This window comes from Ammospiza nelsoni, chromosome 6 (genome assembly GCF_027579445.1).
Source record: "Ammospiza nelsoni isolate bAmmNel1 chromosome 6, bAmmNel1.pri, whole genome shotgun sequence".
NCBI classification, from domain to species: domain Eukaryota; kingdom Metazoa; phylum Chordata; class Aves; order Passeriformes; family Passerellidae; genus Ammospiza; species Ammospiza nelsoni.
The window spans coordinates 6,907,850-6,922,883 of NC_080638.1; the positions used below are offsets into that span (position 1 = coordinate 6,907,850).

The 15,034-nt window shown below is 39.4% G+C and overlaps 1 protein-coding gene across 5 annotated transcripts in view; it reads left to right on the forward strand.

Annotated features, from left to right (window-relative positions):
- USP47 (ubiquitin specific peptidase 47) overlaps positions 1–15,034 on the forward strand; it is a 51,731-nt gene extending 36,697 nt beyond the window's left edge. For 4 of the 5 annotated variants that reach the window (XM_059473746.1, XM_059473748.1, XM_059473747.1 and 1 more), the window contains 13 exons: positions 312–416; positions 1,737–1,944; positions 2,358–2,473; positions 3,397–3,516; positions 4,746–5,529; positions 7,134–7,309; positions 7,471–7,551; positions 8,583–8,698; positions 9,406–9,524; positions 10,935–11,065; positions 12,395–12,442; positions 12,534–12,664; positions 13,619–15,034. In XM_059473746.1, coding sequence (XP_059329729.1) covers positions 312–416; positions 1,737–1,944; positions 2,358–2,473; positions 3,397–3,516; positions 4,746–5,529; positions 7,134–7,309; positions 7,471–7,551; positions 8,583–8,698; positions 9,406–9,524; positions 10,935–11,065; positions 12,395–12,442; positions 12,534–12,664; positions 13,619–13,793 — 2,310 coding nt within the window. In that variant the 3' untranslated portion in view covers positions 13,794–15,034. The other variant, XM_059473751.1, reaches the window with a different exon arrangement.

Here is a 15,034-nt window from a genome sequence, read left to right on the forward strand (position 1 = left end):
TTCACATTCATTGTTCATAATGTGCATTTGGCTTTGGAGCATTTGCTCACTGCCTGTGCCCACAAGATGTTCTGGTTATAGAAGCTGTACCCTAGCTGGGAGAAAGATTCAGATGCACACAAATACCTCATGTGCCTTTGACATACTCTGTCTGCAGTTGTATAACAAGCTATAAGGAACCTATCTCACAGCTGAAGCAGAGCTAAAGGTGTATTTCATATTAGATTGCATGGATATGGTGTTTTCAACTTCAATGGAAAGACATTTGAAAATGCCTTCATGATAATTTTTCTTCCTTTTGTATTGCATAGATTAAATTATTTTGCATGCATCCTACAAAGCAAATAATGATGGAGAACAAATTGGAAGTTCATAAGGACAGAACACTGAAGGAAGCTGTGGAAATAGCTTACAAGGTATGCCACGTGTAACAGAATAGTTAAATTGTTTGTAGCGATTTCTGCTTTGTGTCTTCAGATTTTTAATTTGTAATACTGTGGGAGTGTTTGAGAGGGCTTGGCTGTGGGGATTTTTTGGGGGGTTGGTTTTGGAGGCTGCTTCTTGGGAAGTTCTGTATAATGGGTTTTTTGGTTTTGTTTTTTTAAAGGTGTTCTATTTTGTCATTATTGAAGTTTTCTGCCAGTAGCCATCAGCTGATTGCTGATTGGAGTGATGCAGCCTGCCCTTGTAGAAGGCAGTATGATCTGGCATACCCTTATTTTAAACTCAGACAGTGAGAGTTGCTGGTAACTCACTATGACTTCAGCAAATTGAAAGAATTCTGAACACTTTTATTGGCATTGCAGTAAAAAACCTTATATTAGATACATAATAACAGAGAAGATTCTCAAGAATCTTCCTGGGTGGCTAATTCAGTAACAGGAGTGAACACCAAGGCCTGTTTGATCTCTGCCTTCCTCAAACAGGTGGGGGCTGAAGACATCAATTTTTGCTCACCTACTTGTACTCCTTGCTTCTTGCTGTGTATGTTTTTGGCTAGGAGAGCACCAGCAAGGCATTTACATATTTGGGATGTGCTGACATCTTCTTGAGATGCACAGTTAGTGGATGTGACTCCCTCCAGCCTCTAAGATGCCATCTGGTAGAAGTGATAGGGAATGTATTCCTCTGAAAATACTTCTGGGAAATGTCTTCATGTGCCTCTGTCCATACTTTTCAAAAGTCCCTCTTTTCTGCGTTTTCATGCAGGCATCTATATAGTAGAGGTGGCCTCTGAGTCCCAGTAACACATCTGTATTGTACTTCAATATCTGTATATAGGCCTTGCCCCGGTAGGTCCCAGTTGATCTTGACGGGCTGCAGCTGTGGCTAGTGAAGGTAGCTGGGATAAAAGGGAGTGGGTTGGCCAGTCAGGGAGAGCCTGGGAGGAGCCCTGACTAAGAAGGAACCACATGCAGAAGAAGGAGTCCATGCTGTGAAGATCTACAGCCATAAGAAAACACCGAGAGAAGATATGGGACTCTAGAAATATAACAACAACACATCTATTTGAATTTGGAAACATGTATATATATTGCATGTATAAATGCATATATAACATGTATCTATATTGCAAAATATCTGTGATGTGTTTTCTAAAACCACAGTGGCTGTTGTGAATTCAAGGGGTTCCTGGATGTACGCACAGTGAGGTATTTCTAGCTTGCAGGTTAAGAACTAAACTCAGAGCTAAGCTGTTACTGATGTTAGGGGGGTTCTGTGTGTGCACATTGCAGCTGATGGATTTAGAAGAGGCTGTTCCCTTGAGCTGCTGTCGCCTTGTCAAATATGATGAGTTCCATGACTACTTGGAGCGCTCGTACGAAGGAGAAGAGGATACCCCAATGGGTTTGTTACTTGGAGGGGTCAAGTCAACCTACATGTTTGACTTACTGTTGGAAACAAGAAGGCCTGACCAAGTTTTCCAGTGCTATAAACCTGGTGGTAAGATACATAATTGCAATATATGCTTTTAGTCTATCCTTATCTATATTGTGTGATGGCACAAGCACAGAGCTGCAAAACAGCTTCAGTATGAGGTGTTGCAAGAAAAAAAATCAGATTTTACAGTCAATATTAAGAACTACATAATGTACTGTGCTGCTGACTTTGCTTCTAGTTGAAGCAGGTCTAAGGTATACTAAAATTTGCCAAACTGGAAGGTTTTTTCTTTTTTGGCATTAAATTTGATCAAAAAATGCAATTCTGAAATTGGACTGCTTTTTGAATTTTCACTGTTTGTATTTAATGCAGCCCCTTAATTATTACATCAGATAAACATTCATGTGTTTTCTTTGTCTGTTGAATTTTCTCTGTGTATATGTGTGACTTTGTTTTCTTTTTTCTCCTTCCTGCAGAGGTCATGGTAAAGGTTCACGTAGTCGACCTGAAGACTGAATCTGTTGCTCCTCCAATAAGTGTGCGAGCTTATTTGAATCAAACGGTGTCAGAGTTTAAACAGCTTATTTCAAAGGTACTTTACAGTCCTTATGGACTTGTGTTACAGAGTTTTCATTTGTTGTCACTGTGAAGTGTGTCATGATTTCCATACCTCAAATGAGAGCCTGCACCTTTTGCAGATCATGCTGTGAGTCCTGTCCAGCAGGGTTCAGTTAGAAGCTACAGCTGAGTTTGTCCATCTGCTCACTCCTGCTAAGAGCAGCAGGCTGCTTCTTGCTTCCATGCAGAGTTAGTACCTTTAACATCCTCACTGAGAGTCCAGCTGGTGACACAACTAATGAACTGTTACCATACAACTGAACCTAAGTGTAACTTCCCCCCAGCTTTAGCATTTGACACTCAACATCCAAAGCTGTCCACGTCTATATTACAATCCTTTTCTTCCCAGTAGCCCCGTGTTACCAAGATGCAAATTGATTTTTACATGGTTTGAAACCAAGGGACATTACTGCTTCCGTTGCATTGGAAGACACAGATTGCATTTGCACATTTCTGTGTAAAATAATTCAGTAGTTGGTGTAAGTTCATATTATTTGTTATAAAATATGATTCCAGGAATTTGAGTTCAGTCTAAGAATTAAGTGAATACTGTGCAAAACCTGTTGTTCAAGAATATTTTTAATTTTCAGTTGGTTCATACGTTAAAGATAAGACCATTGTCATAAATGATTTTCCAGTTCTCCGCAAAGCCAGGCCATTTCATGCTTCTGACATTTTGGGAAAACTGACACTTGCTACATATTAAAGGGTGGAGGAAAGGTACTGGGACTGAACAGGTTTGGGAGATCTTCCCCCCTGGGGCCTCTTTTGCAATTTCCAAGTTGATAAACAAACCTGCTCCTTTCCCAGTGAATAATCCCAGAAATGCAGCAGCTTTTTCAATTTTGAAGGCATGTGTGATGCCCATGTTCTGTCCCTGTCCATGTCCTGCTTTAGGCCACACACCTGCCTGCTGAAACCATGCGGGTGGTGCTGGAGCGCTGCTACAACGACCTGCGGCTGCTGAACGTCTCCAGCAAAACTCTGAAAGCTGAAGGCTTTTTTAGGAGCAACAAGGTACCTCCTCTGTTTCTTGAATTGTTCATTCCTTGTGTTTGTGGTTACCTGTTGTGTTATAAAAGGCATGGACAGGAATTGATAATGGATAACTGTCCCGGATTTTGCTCTGTAGTGTGTGGGTTTCTGTGCCTGGTACAGTGGTGCTGGTGAGTACTCTAGGCAATTTATGAAACCAAATGTGCATAGGAGAGAGTGGACTGACAATCAGACATGTGGCTGTTGCTCTGGTTCAGATGATGCTGAGCTTAACAGCCTTGTGAAGAAGACTGTTAAAAATCAAGCATTCTTAGGGAGTAAACTATGAAACCTGCTGTGGATGTGTTTGCTAAAAACACCTGAACAACTGTACCTGCTCTTAGTATTATTAAACTTCTTAAGAAACAAATATCAAAACCAAAAACAAGTTTTCATTGGGTTTCTATCTTAAATTCAGTAGTTTTCACTGTGAAGATTCCCCCTGGACAATTTACATTATTTTTTCAAAAAAGACTTTTAATAAATATTTCCAATAATAATTGTATGATGAATTCAGAAGAAGAGTAACTTAGCACTCAAATAACTTCAACATTTTAAATGCATACATTGCCCTTTTTTACTGCTGTAGAAATAGCCCATCTTTTAGCACATTTTGCACATCCTCTCTCTCTGATGTTGAAGCTCCATATTAAATCATCTTGATGAAGGAAGATTAAGGAAGACTTGGATGGCTCACAGCTGAGCAGAACAGTGGCACTGAGTTGCTATTCAGTTACTTAGAGGCCTTTCTCAATCAATGTTGCTACAACATGGAGCCCTTTGACAAAGGGAAGAGAGCCATTTAATTTGCACTATTGTTGAACATGTATACATTTAAAACTTCTTATGACACTGTACTAGAAAGTAAAGACACAGTCTGCTGCAGTGGTGGGTCTCATTGCTGCCATAACAGTGCTGTGCACAGGTGAAGGGTGCACGTGGTGTGATCCATCAATCCACTTCTGGATGTGTTTCCTGCAGCTCGTCAGTCTGCTTACAGTTCAGTCTTAAACATGGTTATGTAAACAAGGAAAAGTGAAATCATTATTGTACTGCAGACTCCTTGGTCTTTTTCTAAGCGTATATTTTAACATTTTGATTAAAGGTGATGTTTCTTGATGGCATTATTTCTAATGTGTGCTCAACCCCGTGTTTGCTGTTGCATTTATTTAAAAGAACACTACATGGTACAACGCTTCTTTCCTGTTCAGGTGTTCATTGAAAGCTCAGAGTCCTTGGACCGCCACGTGACATACACAGACTCGCAGCTGTGGAAGCTTCTGGATCGCCACGCAAACACCATCAGACTGTACGTGTCGTTGCCAGAGCAAGCTCCTGGCTCTCAGCTCCGACGGGCCCTTTATCAGAAGTCTGCTGGGGCTGCAGGCAACTTGGAGGAACCTTGTGAAAGAGTAAAAGGACCTGTAGGTAATATGAAATCCGTAGAGGCGATTTTGGAAGAAAGCACTGAAAAACTTAAAAGCTTGTCCCTGCAGCAACAGCAGCAGCAGGAGGGAGATAATGGAGACAGCAGCAAAAGCACAGAAGCCAGTGATTTTGAAAACATTGAGTCACCTTTAAATGAAATAGACTCTTCAGCATCAGCAGAAAACAGAGAACTTGACAACCAAATTCAGATTTCTGATGCAGAGAATCTGCAGTCCGAGGAGCGGTCGGACTCGGATGTCAACAACGACAGGAGTACGAGTTCAGTGGACAGTGACATCCTCAGCTCCAGCCACAGCAGTGACACTCTGTGCAACGTGGACAATGCCCCCCTGCCCCTGGCCAACGGGCTGGATTCCCACAGCATCACCAGCAGCAGGCGATCAAAGGCCAATCAGGGCAAGAAGGAAACCTGGGACACAGCAGAAGAGGATTCTGGAACAGACAGTGAATATGATGAAAGTGGCAAGAGCAGAGGAGAAGCACAGTATATGTACTTTAAATCAGAGCCCTACACTGCAGAGGAGGGTTCAGGAGAAGGGCAAAAATGTATGTATTCTTTTTTAAGTGTCTTAAAAGAATTCTGTGGGTTTTACTACTTAATTTATGTGCTGTGTTAAATAAGTCTAATGGCAGCATTGAAAAACTTGATTATAATGTCAAATTAAAGCTAATGGAAGTGCTGACAGGATGTGATGTTCAGCAAAAATCTATTTTGATCTTATTATAAGTGATTACATATTTGAAAAGTGTCTTACTCTTTTGTTTCTAAGAAAATGAACCTCTGCTTAAGTGTATTGATGGTGTTCCCTGAAGAGCAAGCTGAGTTGCCTTCTAGTGAAAGGATCATAGTTGCATCTGCTGCTGCTGATTCACCTGTTTCAGAATGCACTTACTTAATGTGGTTAAAACAGCATATTTCTGTTACCATTTAGGCTAACAAACCTGAAAAGCCTTAGTCATTTGACTGTAAAGAAAATTCAAATACACTTAATATTGATGATTTAATTCACTAACTGAAATACAGTGGGTACAGCGAGGCATATGGCTGACATGAAAGTATCCAAACAAGTGCAGTATAAGAGCCTAAGTGGTATATAATTGTCATAAAAAATAAATAATTTCAACAACTCTCTGTACCTGCATGTGCTTTATGGAATAATAATAGAAGAATAGTAGGATGTAAGATAAATATTTTCAAAGGCAAAGGCTTTCATGTCAATCCAGAAATCTGATTGTAATAATAATAGATAAAGAAGAGTTTCTCACAGAGAAATTGATTTGCATCTACTAAAGCTTTGATAAAATGACTCCTTTCACTTGGAATGGTCTTTCTTTAGGGCTAATTCTGAACTGCTTTCATTTTTCCCTGTTATGTTTTGGTTGGTCTAGTTGGATTCAGGAACTACTTGTTTGCAGTAATTTTGATGTTATCATAGTACACATAGTACACATAACAATTATCCTGAGGAGAAAGCTTTCTTTTATTTTTAATATAATTCAAATTATTTATTTGTTCACTTCAGTATTCTGGATAATTTATTCTAGAGTCTCATGAAGTTACATAATCATGATGTAGTTTGTAGTGTAGTACAAATTGCATGTATTAAGAAGAACAATTTCTAAAGGTAACTATTCCCTTTACATTCCAGAATTTAATGTTACTACAGTTGTTCCTTAATTACAACATTATTCCATGAAAAAGTCCCTTAATCTGGATTTGAGCTTGTCTTGTGATAGCCTGTGGCCTTCCAGAACACAGAATTTACCTTTTTAATGCAGAATGCCAGGAAGGAATATAGAAGGGGCTGGGTGGCTGTGCCCAGCCAGTCCCAGCACCAAAGCAGCTCCCTGTCCTTTGAGGCAGATAAAGCTGGAGGAGGATTTAGCAGTTGCTCCATGGAATTCTGTTTGTTTTCTCAACTGCTGTGTCCCCCAGAAATATCTGCCCATAACCACTTAAAATATAGAAAAGTTTTTAAAGGTTATGATAACATCATTAGATGAAGTGTAAATGTAGCCAGTAACCATAATTCAGACTTTTCAGTACTCTTTTGCTGCAAGTGCTAACTCTGAATATATGGAAATTGTATGTGAGTGCTTTTTTTTGTAGCAAGGTGTTTCATACCATTTTTATCTTTATTTTTGCTTAGGGCTGATGGTGCATGTTGATAAAAGAATTACACTGTCTGCCTTCAAGCAACACTTGGAGCCTTTTGTTGGAGTTCCATCTTCTCACTTCAAAGTCTTTAGAGTCTATGCCAGCAATCAAGAGTTTGAGAGTGTTCGGCTGAATGAGACCCTTTCATCATTTTCTGATGACAATAAGGTTGTTTAGAAGTTATTTTCAATCATTGAAAGTATATTGGTACAATATAGATAAAGTTAATTTGTAACAGGTGAAAGAATTCTTTTGGTCTTGGTAGCACGTTACAAAACACAATTCTGATTTTGATACCAGTTCTAACAGATATTCCTTTTGCATTCTAGATAACTATTAGACTTGGAAGAGCCCTTAAGAAGGGTGAATACAGAGTCAAAGTCTATCAACTCTTGGTAAATGAGCCTGAGGTAAGGCATTGCATGTTTCAATGCTGATTCATGAAAATATTGGTGTGTGCCTTGGCCGAGGTTTTGCTTCGAAATCTCGGAAAAAAATGAAACTGCTTTTCTTCATATTTCTCCACAAGGGATATAGAAAGGATTTAGAGAGGAAGTTAAGAGATTATTTCTGTTCCAAGTAAGCAGTTGGAATGTGATTTACACTATCTCTCAAGTGTCTCTATTTCTGTAGTGTAAATGGAGAACAAGTGAATCCTTCCTTTGTTTCCCTTAAAAGTGTGACAGTCATGTAGCCTTCTCTCCAAAGAAGAAACTGTTTGCTTGTGGCTGTGGTTTCCAGTGATGCTGAACTGATCTAATTCATCCCATTCATGTGCTGCAGATAGTGCTGGTCAGGAGGGTTATCTGGGTAATGGTCCCTCTGCATAAGGCAAGGCTGAAACAAAAGTGCCTCTTTTGCAGTAAGGCAGCTCATGCTTGTTACATCTTCTGGGACATGAAAAATACAGAAGTGGTTATATAGATTGTGGACTGGATAGATTGCAGTCTTTAGAAGTTGATTTTGTATGCACTTCAATTTTATTTTTTGGACAAAATTGCAGAAGATGTATTAATAATGGATAAGAGACTAAGCTGAACTGCTAAAGCAGGGAATAAGATAAATTTAAAAGCAACTTCCATGGATGGAGCTGTGTCTGATCATGAAAGCCAACAAAATGGCATTTTTATGATGGTGTGGCTTATTTAATTTGGAAGCTCCTTTGCCATTGTGTGGAATGTGAATGTAATGGTAGCATTAGCAGCACAGCACAGGCAGTATTTCTGCACAGGCAGGCAGAGGGTTGGAGTGCCCTGCCAAAGGGCTGCTGTTACACTAATTAGTTCCACCCCAGATTAGTGAATTCATTGCCTACCTGGTTAACAAGAAACTTGCTGATCTTTTTGCCATGTGGATGGGACTGGTCACAAGGCATAAACAGTGGTACAGTTTTCTGTTTGAAAGAATTCTGTCCTTTATCTCTTTTTATTTATGTTCACAGCCATGCAAGTTTCTTCTAGATGCAGTTTTTGCTAAAGGAATGACTGTCCGACAGTCCAAAGAGGAGCTGCTTCCTCAGCTTCGAGAACAATGTGGCTTAGACTTGACAATTGACAGGTAAACCTGATGAAATATCATTTTAAAATGTGTTTGGGGATTTCTTTCCTCTTGTGGAGAAAGAAAATAATGAAAGAAGCAGAAATAAATTGCTGTGGTCTTTGAATCAGTTTGTGAATGCAAACACTAATTCAGCAATTCTTTACTTTCATCTCGCACAAAATGAATTCTGTAGGGGATAACATTTACATAGAATTGCCTGCAATATATCTGCAGCTTTAGATCTCTCTAATGATGATTTCCTTCAGAAAGGGGGATGTTAAGTAAATCAGTTCTTAAAAGAGCCACCTGCTCTCTACATGCAGGCCCAGCATAGATCACTGCAGCAAACTGCTTGTGCAGCATCACTGTGTGAGTGTACAGCACTGATCTGGGCTGTCTGCCCTTTACCATAATTGGGTAATCCCTAATTAGGAAATGGTTTTCTTCCTTTAAATCCCTACATATTTCCTGCATTGAACAAGTGCAATGCAGACTTGTTTCCCTTGTGTTTATGAATGATTCAGCACTAAGCCAGCAGTGATGCCCTGCTGTCAGGATTTCTCCTGAACATTAAACTTGTTCCTGTTGAGCTTCACCAAGCCTTGAATTAATGAGTTGTAGTATTTCAGTTTTGTCAGAAAATACTCAGTTTTGATCTCTGCCATTGCTAAGTGTTCATGAGCAGATAGAAACTCTCACTGGGGTTTTTTGTGATGTATTTATAGGTTTCGCCTACGAAAGAAAACCTGGAAGAATCCAGGCACTGTGTTTCTGGATTATCATATCTATGAAGAAGATATCAATATTTCCAGCAACTGGGAGGTCTTCTTAGAAATACTTGATGGTAATGATTTCTTTTTAAATTAGTATTAGTGATGACTAGGTAGCTGAAATATGTACATGCAGATACATAATGCATTTGTATAATTTAAGTTGGCCCAGCAGTTCAGTCATTTAGTAATTTTCAGACAGGATTGAAAACACTTCTGTCAAGGAATTTGGAACCAAAGCTTCTGTTCATCAAAACAATTTTGGAATCAAAGATTAGAGAGCAGAATGTTTCTGAAATTCTGCTTAAATATAATTTAAGTTACGCCATTTCTTAAGCATTCCTTTGCATGTACACTTAAAATTTTGATTCTGAATTCAAAAGTAATTTAAGGGTAAGAAAAATGGGCTATGCTCTCTGGCCTCTAGATTAACAGGTACTACAGTTAATGTATAGATGAAGAATGTGAATTCCATTCACTCAGGAATGTTCTTCCTAGGCATACCTGGTTTAAGAAGTCTCACTTAGCTCTTAGTCAAGTATTTTGGGAGCTGTGTTCAATTCTGGTATTTTCAGTTTTAATAGAATTATGCCAAGGAAGGTATCAAAATTTGAAATGAACCTGGAGATTCAGGAAGCCTGCAGATTCCTATGTATATGTATCAGCTCCTGCTGTACTGTTTCAGTAGTGAGTAGGTCTTGGAGATACAGCTTTAGACACTGGAGCCCACCTACCTCACCTTGCAGATTACAGGGCTTCCAAGTGTTCTGCAACAGTTTCCACCAAAACAAACATGTAATGTTAGACATAAATGTCTAATCCTCATGTTCTGCATGCTAGATGATGAAATTATAGGCTAATTAAAAATAAAAAATAAATCACCCCTTGGATATCATTTCTGCTTATCTAATTGTAATATAAACAGTATTGTTCCATCAGCCAGAGACTGCTCTGAAACCTGGAACAAGGTATAAAAAGGCTGGAGGCAGCAAATACTAAAACTCTTGAAGGTGGTGGGTGAAAAGATTATTTGAGTAACAAGTGTAGAATTGGTGAGGGAAATCTAGAAGTTAAAAGGGAAAAGCTTATTTTGGTAAAGGAGGTGAAGCACATGAAGAAATACCAGATAGCTGAGGAAGGTCTTGTGCAGATGCCAGATCTGGAGTCAGCCTCTGGTTAAGGGGATAGATCTGCCATGGATAACTGAGCTGGGCTTTATGGCAACTGCCCTATGGCTTCAAAGAGATTCTGCCCATGAAAAATTCATTGATAGGAGCTGGTAACAGAAAATTTCAACTAAATCATAGTCTTTTCCTCTTCCCCTTTTTTACAAGTGAACTGCTTGCAGCACACTGGGTTACTTGATTTGTGCGTGTATCTCTAGGGCAGTCTTCCATATTAAAGTATCTTTAAGCTATGGACAAACTCTAATTTAAAATAGGATATTTTGCAATGTTAATACAAAAAATTTCTTTCTTTGCTAGGAGTAGAAAAGATGAAATCCATGTCACAGCTTGCTGTTTTATCAAGACGATGGAGGCCGTCAGAGATGAAATTAGATTCTTTCCAGGAAGTAGTACTAGAAAGCAGCAGTGTTGAAGAATTAAAAGAGAAGGTAAAATGTGTAATATGATGCAAGTTTCTTGTGATGACCAAGAGCCTTATTGATGTTCTCTGGTGGGAAGCACAAGGATGTCACAGCCTCAAAAATCTTGTTGTGTGGTGATTATTTTTCCCTGGGAACTGATAACCTATCCCATCCCATTACCAAACCACTTGAATTATCAACTTTATTTCTTAGTTTCACCTAATGGTCTGGTCTGAAAGTATTTGAGTGAATACATGCAAAAAAAGTCACATCTTGAAGTTTAAGCAGCTTAATAGTACCTTTGTCCCTTATCAGAAAACACACATGAAAGAAAAGCTGAGCTATTGCCCCAAAAGAAAGAAAAGCTGAGCTATTGCCTCGTGGTGTTTTTTCATGTTAGGTTTGGTATTTTGGAATAACAAAACATTTTCAGCCTCCTCGTATTTGAATTTGACAACTGTTGCTGTATCAAGTAGGCTGAACTATGTTTTGGTTGGAAAGAAGTGTGGCTGTGGTATGGTTTGGTTTTACTCAAGGTCAGGATGCCCTAACAGGTAAGCAGACCTGTGTCATGCCCGCAGAAATCCGAAACTGTTTTGTTAATTCAATGTATCACAGGGTTCCACACTTGGAGAAATGTTTATTTATACATGGCAATACCCAGTTGTTAGGAGGCCACCTTGGATTTTAAGGCCAGTAAAAATGCTGGTGTCAGTGACCCTGAGAATTCATGAATTAGGGGTGGTAGTTCACAGGCTGGGTTTGTGTTGTACAGATTAAGCTATGGGCTGCTTTCTTGCATTCCTCAGGTAGAAATGAGGTCATAACTACAGGTTCTTGCATGCAGTCAAGAATTCCTCCTCACTTGTGTCTGAAGAAAGAGTTGGCTGCCTTGTTTTCTTGCCTTAAGAATTGATGTGCAGGGAGCAATTTTCTTTCTTAAAGTTCTGGGAGGAAGTGCAGGTGTGTGGAGGTGGGTCTTAGTCATGCATACTTTCCAGCTGTGCCTGCTCCCAGATTGACTGGATAACACCTTCCACGTGACACAGGGTTTAACTTGAGGCACTTGGTCTCTTTGTATCTTGGAACTTGAATGTTATGAATTAATTGTTTCTATGAACTTTTTTTGTCTCCCCTTCAGTATTAAGAGAAGTGTGATGAAATGCTGTCACAGCAAGCGTCACTTGTGACACACTGGTAACGTCAGAAATGTTAAGAATGTGTACTTGTCACTTCAGTTTTGTACATTGGAGGACTTGAGGATAATTCCACTTCTAGATTTGGCAGCTGTTCACTTTATGTAGACACTGTAATGTTGCTTTGGAATAGTATTAAATGCACCATTTCTCTTCACAGCTAAGTGAAATAAGTGGAATACCCTTAGAAAACATTGAATTTGCAAAGGTAAGTAAAATTTTATGGTTTTTTACCCTTTAATAGCACAGATGTGTGATTATGAGTTTTATTGTATTCACTAAGTAATTGCTTTTTTCAGGGTAGAGGAACCTTTCCCTGTGACATTTCCATACTAGAGATTCATCAAGACTTGGACTGGAATCCAAAAGTATCTACATTGAATGTCTGGCCCCTGTACATTTGTGATGATGGTGCAGTAATATTTTATAGGTGTGTATTTCATTACAGTATAATAAACAGTGCAAAAAACCCCCTGTGATTAACATTTGTGGGGTGATGTAATGGACAGGAACATAAAATACCCTTTGTTACCTTAAAGAAAAGGTTTGAAACATTCAGCTGAAATATTTGTGCTCCTCAGCTTCCTAAAAGCCTGAATATTAATTAAGGTTAAGAAAACAAGAACTGTGTCTTTTTACTCAATCCTCCCTCCTGAACCACTGAAATTAAAGCTAGTTGTTATGCTTGAGTGTGTATCTGGATTTAATTTCTTAAAATAGAACCATATCCCATGTGGAGTTAGTGAGAGTCTTGCTGTAGGTTTTGGAGAGCAAGGATTTTATTGTCTGAGTTTATTCCTTTGAGAAATTAGTATGGATTCTTTTTAAAAAGCCCGTTATGCTAAAAACTCTGTTAATGTGGGAAATGTTGATCAGCTGAGGGCAGGAGTTGAGGACTGAGAGCTTGAATATTGTCATTTCTCCTAAACTTGGTGGGGCAGCCTCATGGACACATTGCTGTGGCAATTTGCATAATTGCATGTGGGCTGGGGAAAACCAGCTGGTTGATAATGTGCTGGTCCTGATGAAAATGACTTGGGAGAACATCTGGTGAGGGCTGGCTAACACACAGCTTCCAGCTGTTGGCTCTGAGACCAAAAGCAAAGCAGAGCTGTGGTTGTCTGTAAAGAACAGGAGTAATGTAAGGGAGATGGAGGAGTATGGGCTTGTTTCTTGCCCTGGTTTGTAGTCAGGCAGAACACTGAATGTTTCTGCTGGAAAAGCAGGTTTGGACACATTGCCTGTTCCTGCAGAATAAAGCAATCCCTAAGAAATATTATGCTTTGTTGTGGTTTTTACGAAGTTGCTCCAAGCCGAAAAAACCCCAGAAGTCTGCTTGTGGTTACTGTATTGATCTGAATTTGAACATATCTTTACATTTTAGGGATAAAACTGAAGAATTAATGGAATTAACAGATGAGCAAAGAAATGAACTGATGAAAAAAGAAAGCAGCAGACTCCAGAAAACTGGACACCGGGTAACCTACTCTCCCCGTAAAGAAAAAGCACTAAAAATTTATCTGGATGGAGCACCAAATAAAGACTTGACTCAAGACTGATACTTGCTATAGCATTTTCCCTGGGGAATTTTTTTTGTTTCCAATCAAAAGGTTCACTACTACTGTGTAGTGCCATTACGGCAGGACATTCATTAGGTGTAAAGCGCTGACACCAGCACAGCCGGGCGGGGCCGGCCGCAGGCAGCGCCCGCTGGCCTCCGTGGGACTTGGAATCATGTTGTGCACTAGAGTCACATGTACTGTAAAGCTAAAAGGGATGTGCAAATAAAAGATTAGAACTCAAAAGTGGGCGGGGAGGGAAACGAGTGGAAATTGTTGAGGACAGTGTGCACATAGTAGCTAGTGAAACTAGCCTCCAACAGGATACTCATAGCTTAATAATAAAAGCTGTGCAAAGGCCATGAAAGAATCCTTTTCTCTGTTTGTTTCACTGATACACGCATTACCTCATCAGAGAGTCTGGAGTAGATGTTAACTCATTGGTTCTAGGACAGCGGCGGGGAAGGGCCGGGCGTGGGAGTGCTGCAAGTGTCAGGTTTTAGAATATTCTTCCATAAAACAGGGGGTCAGAGAGTGTCTGCAGGAAGCTGCTGGCAGGCCTTGTTTGTTTGCAGAAGTGCTGTTGTAAGGTAAAGTGGTTTTTAATAGGTTACTGACGAGCAGCTCTAGTGTATTGCGTTCAGTGTGTAAATAAAATCTGCCCTAGCCATTTACCAGAACTGCAGTTCAGCTATTTACCATGCTATTCTTTACACATATCAACATTCATTGTGTACATTTGGTAGTTGCCTATTTAAATTTGTATTCATTTTATGTTTGACGATGCTGGGTACTTTAGGGTTGTACTTCCCCTTGTTAATGAAGTTTTTGTTCTGTTCTGCTACTTTTTGTACATTTTGTTTTTAAGACTATTACAAGTTTGCATCTTCTCCACCTGCTGAAAGTCCAGTTTATTTTTTCCCAGAGTTGATTCCATAGCTATATGTAGTCAAATATTGGGGCAACCTCTTAACACCTCAACGTACGAACTCGGTAGGTCAGGCTGTGGTGCAAAGACTGATGCAGTCAACATGATTTCATTGCAAAGCCTAGGAACAGTAAGTTTTTGCTTTGGTCCATAAAGATCAATAGAGAACAATTCTCCATAGTTTTTGGAAAAACCACCTGATTTATAACAATCAAAAGATTTTGGTAAACTTTTTCATGCCAGATGCTGTTTACAACAATGAACATGCCAATAAAACATTTGTTCATTCTGTTGTGTTATTTTAATCATTAAA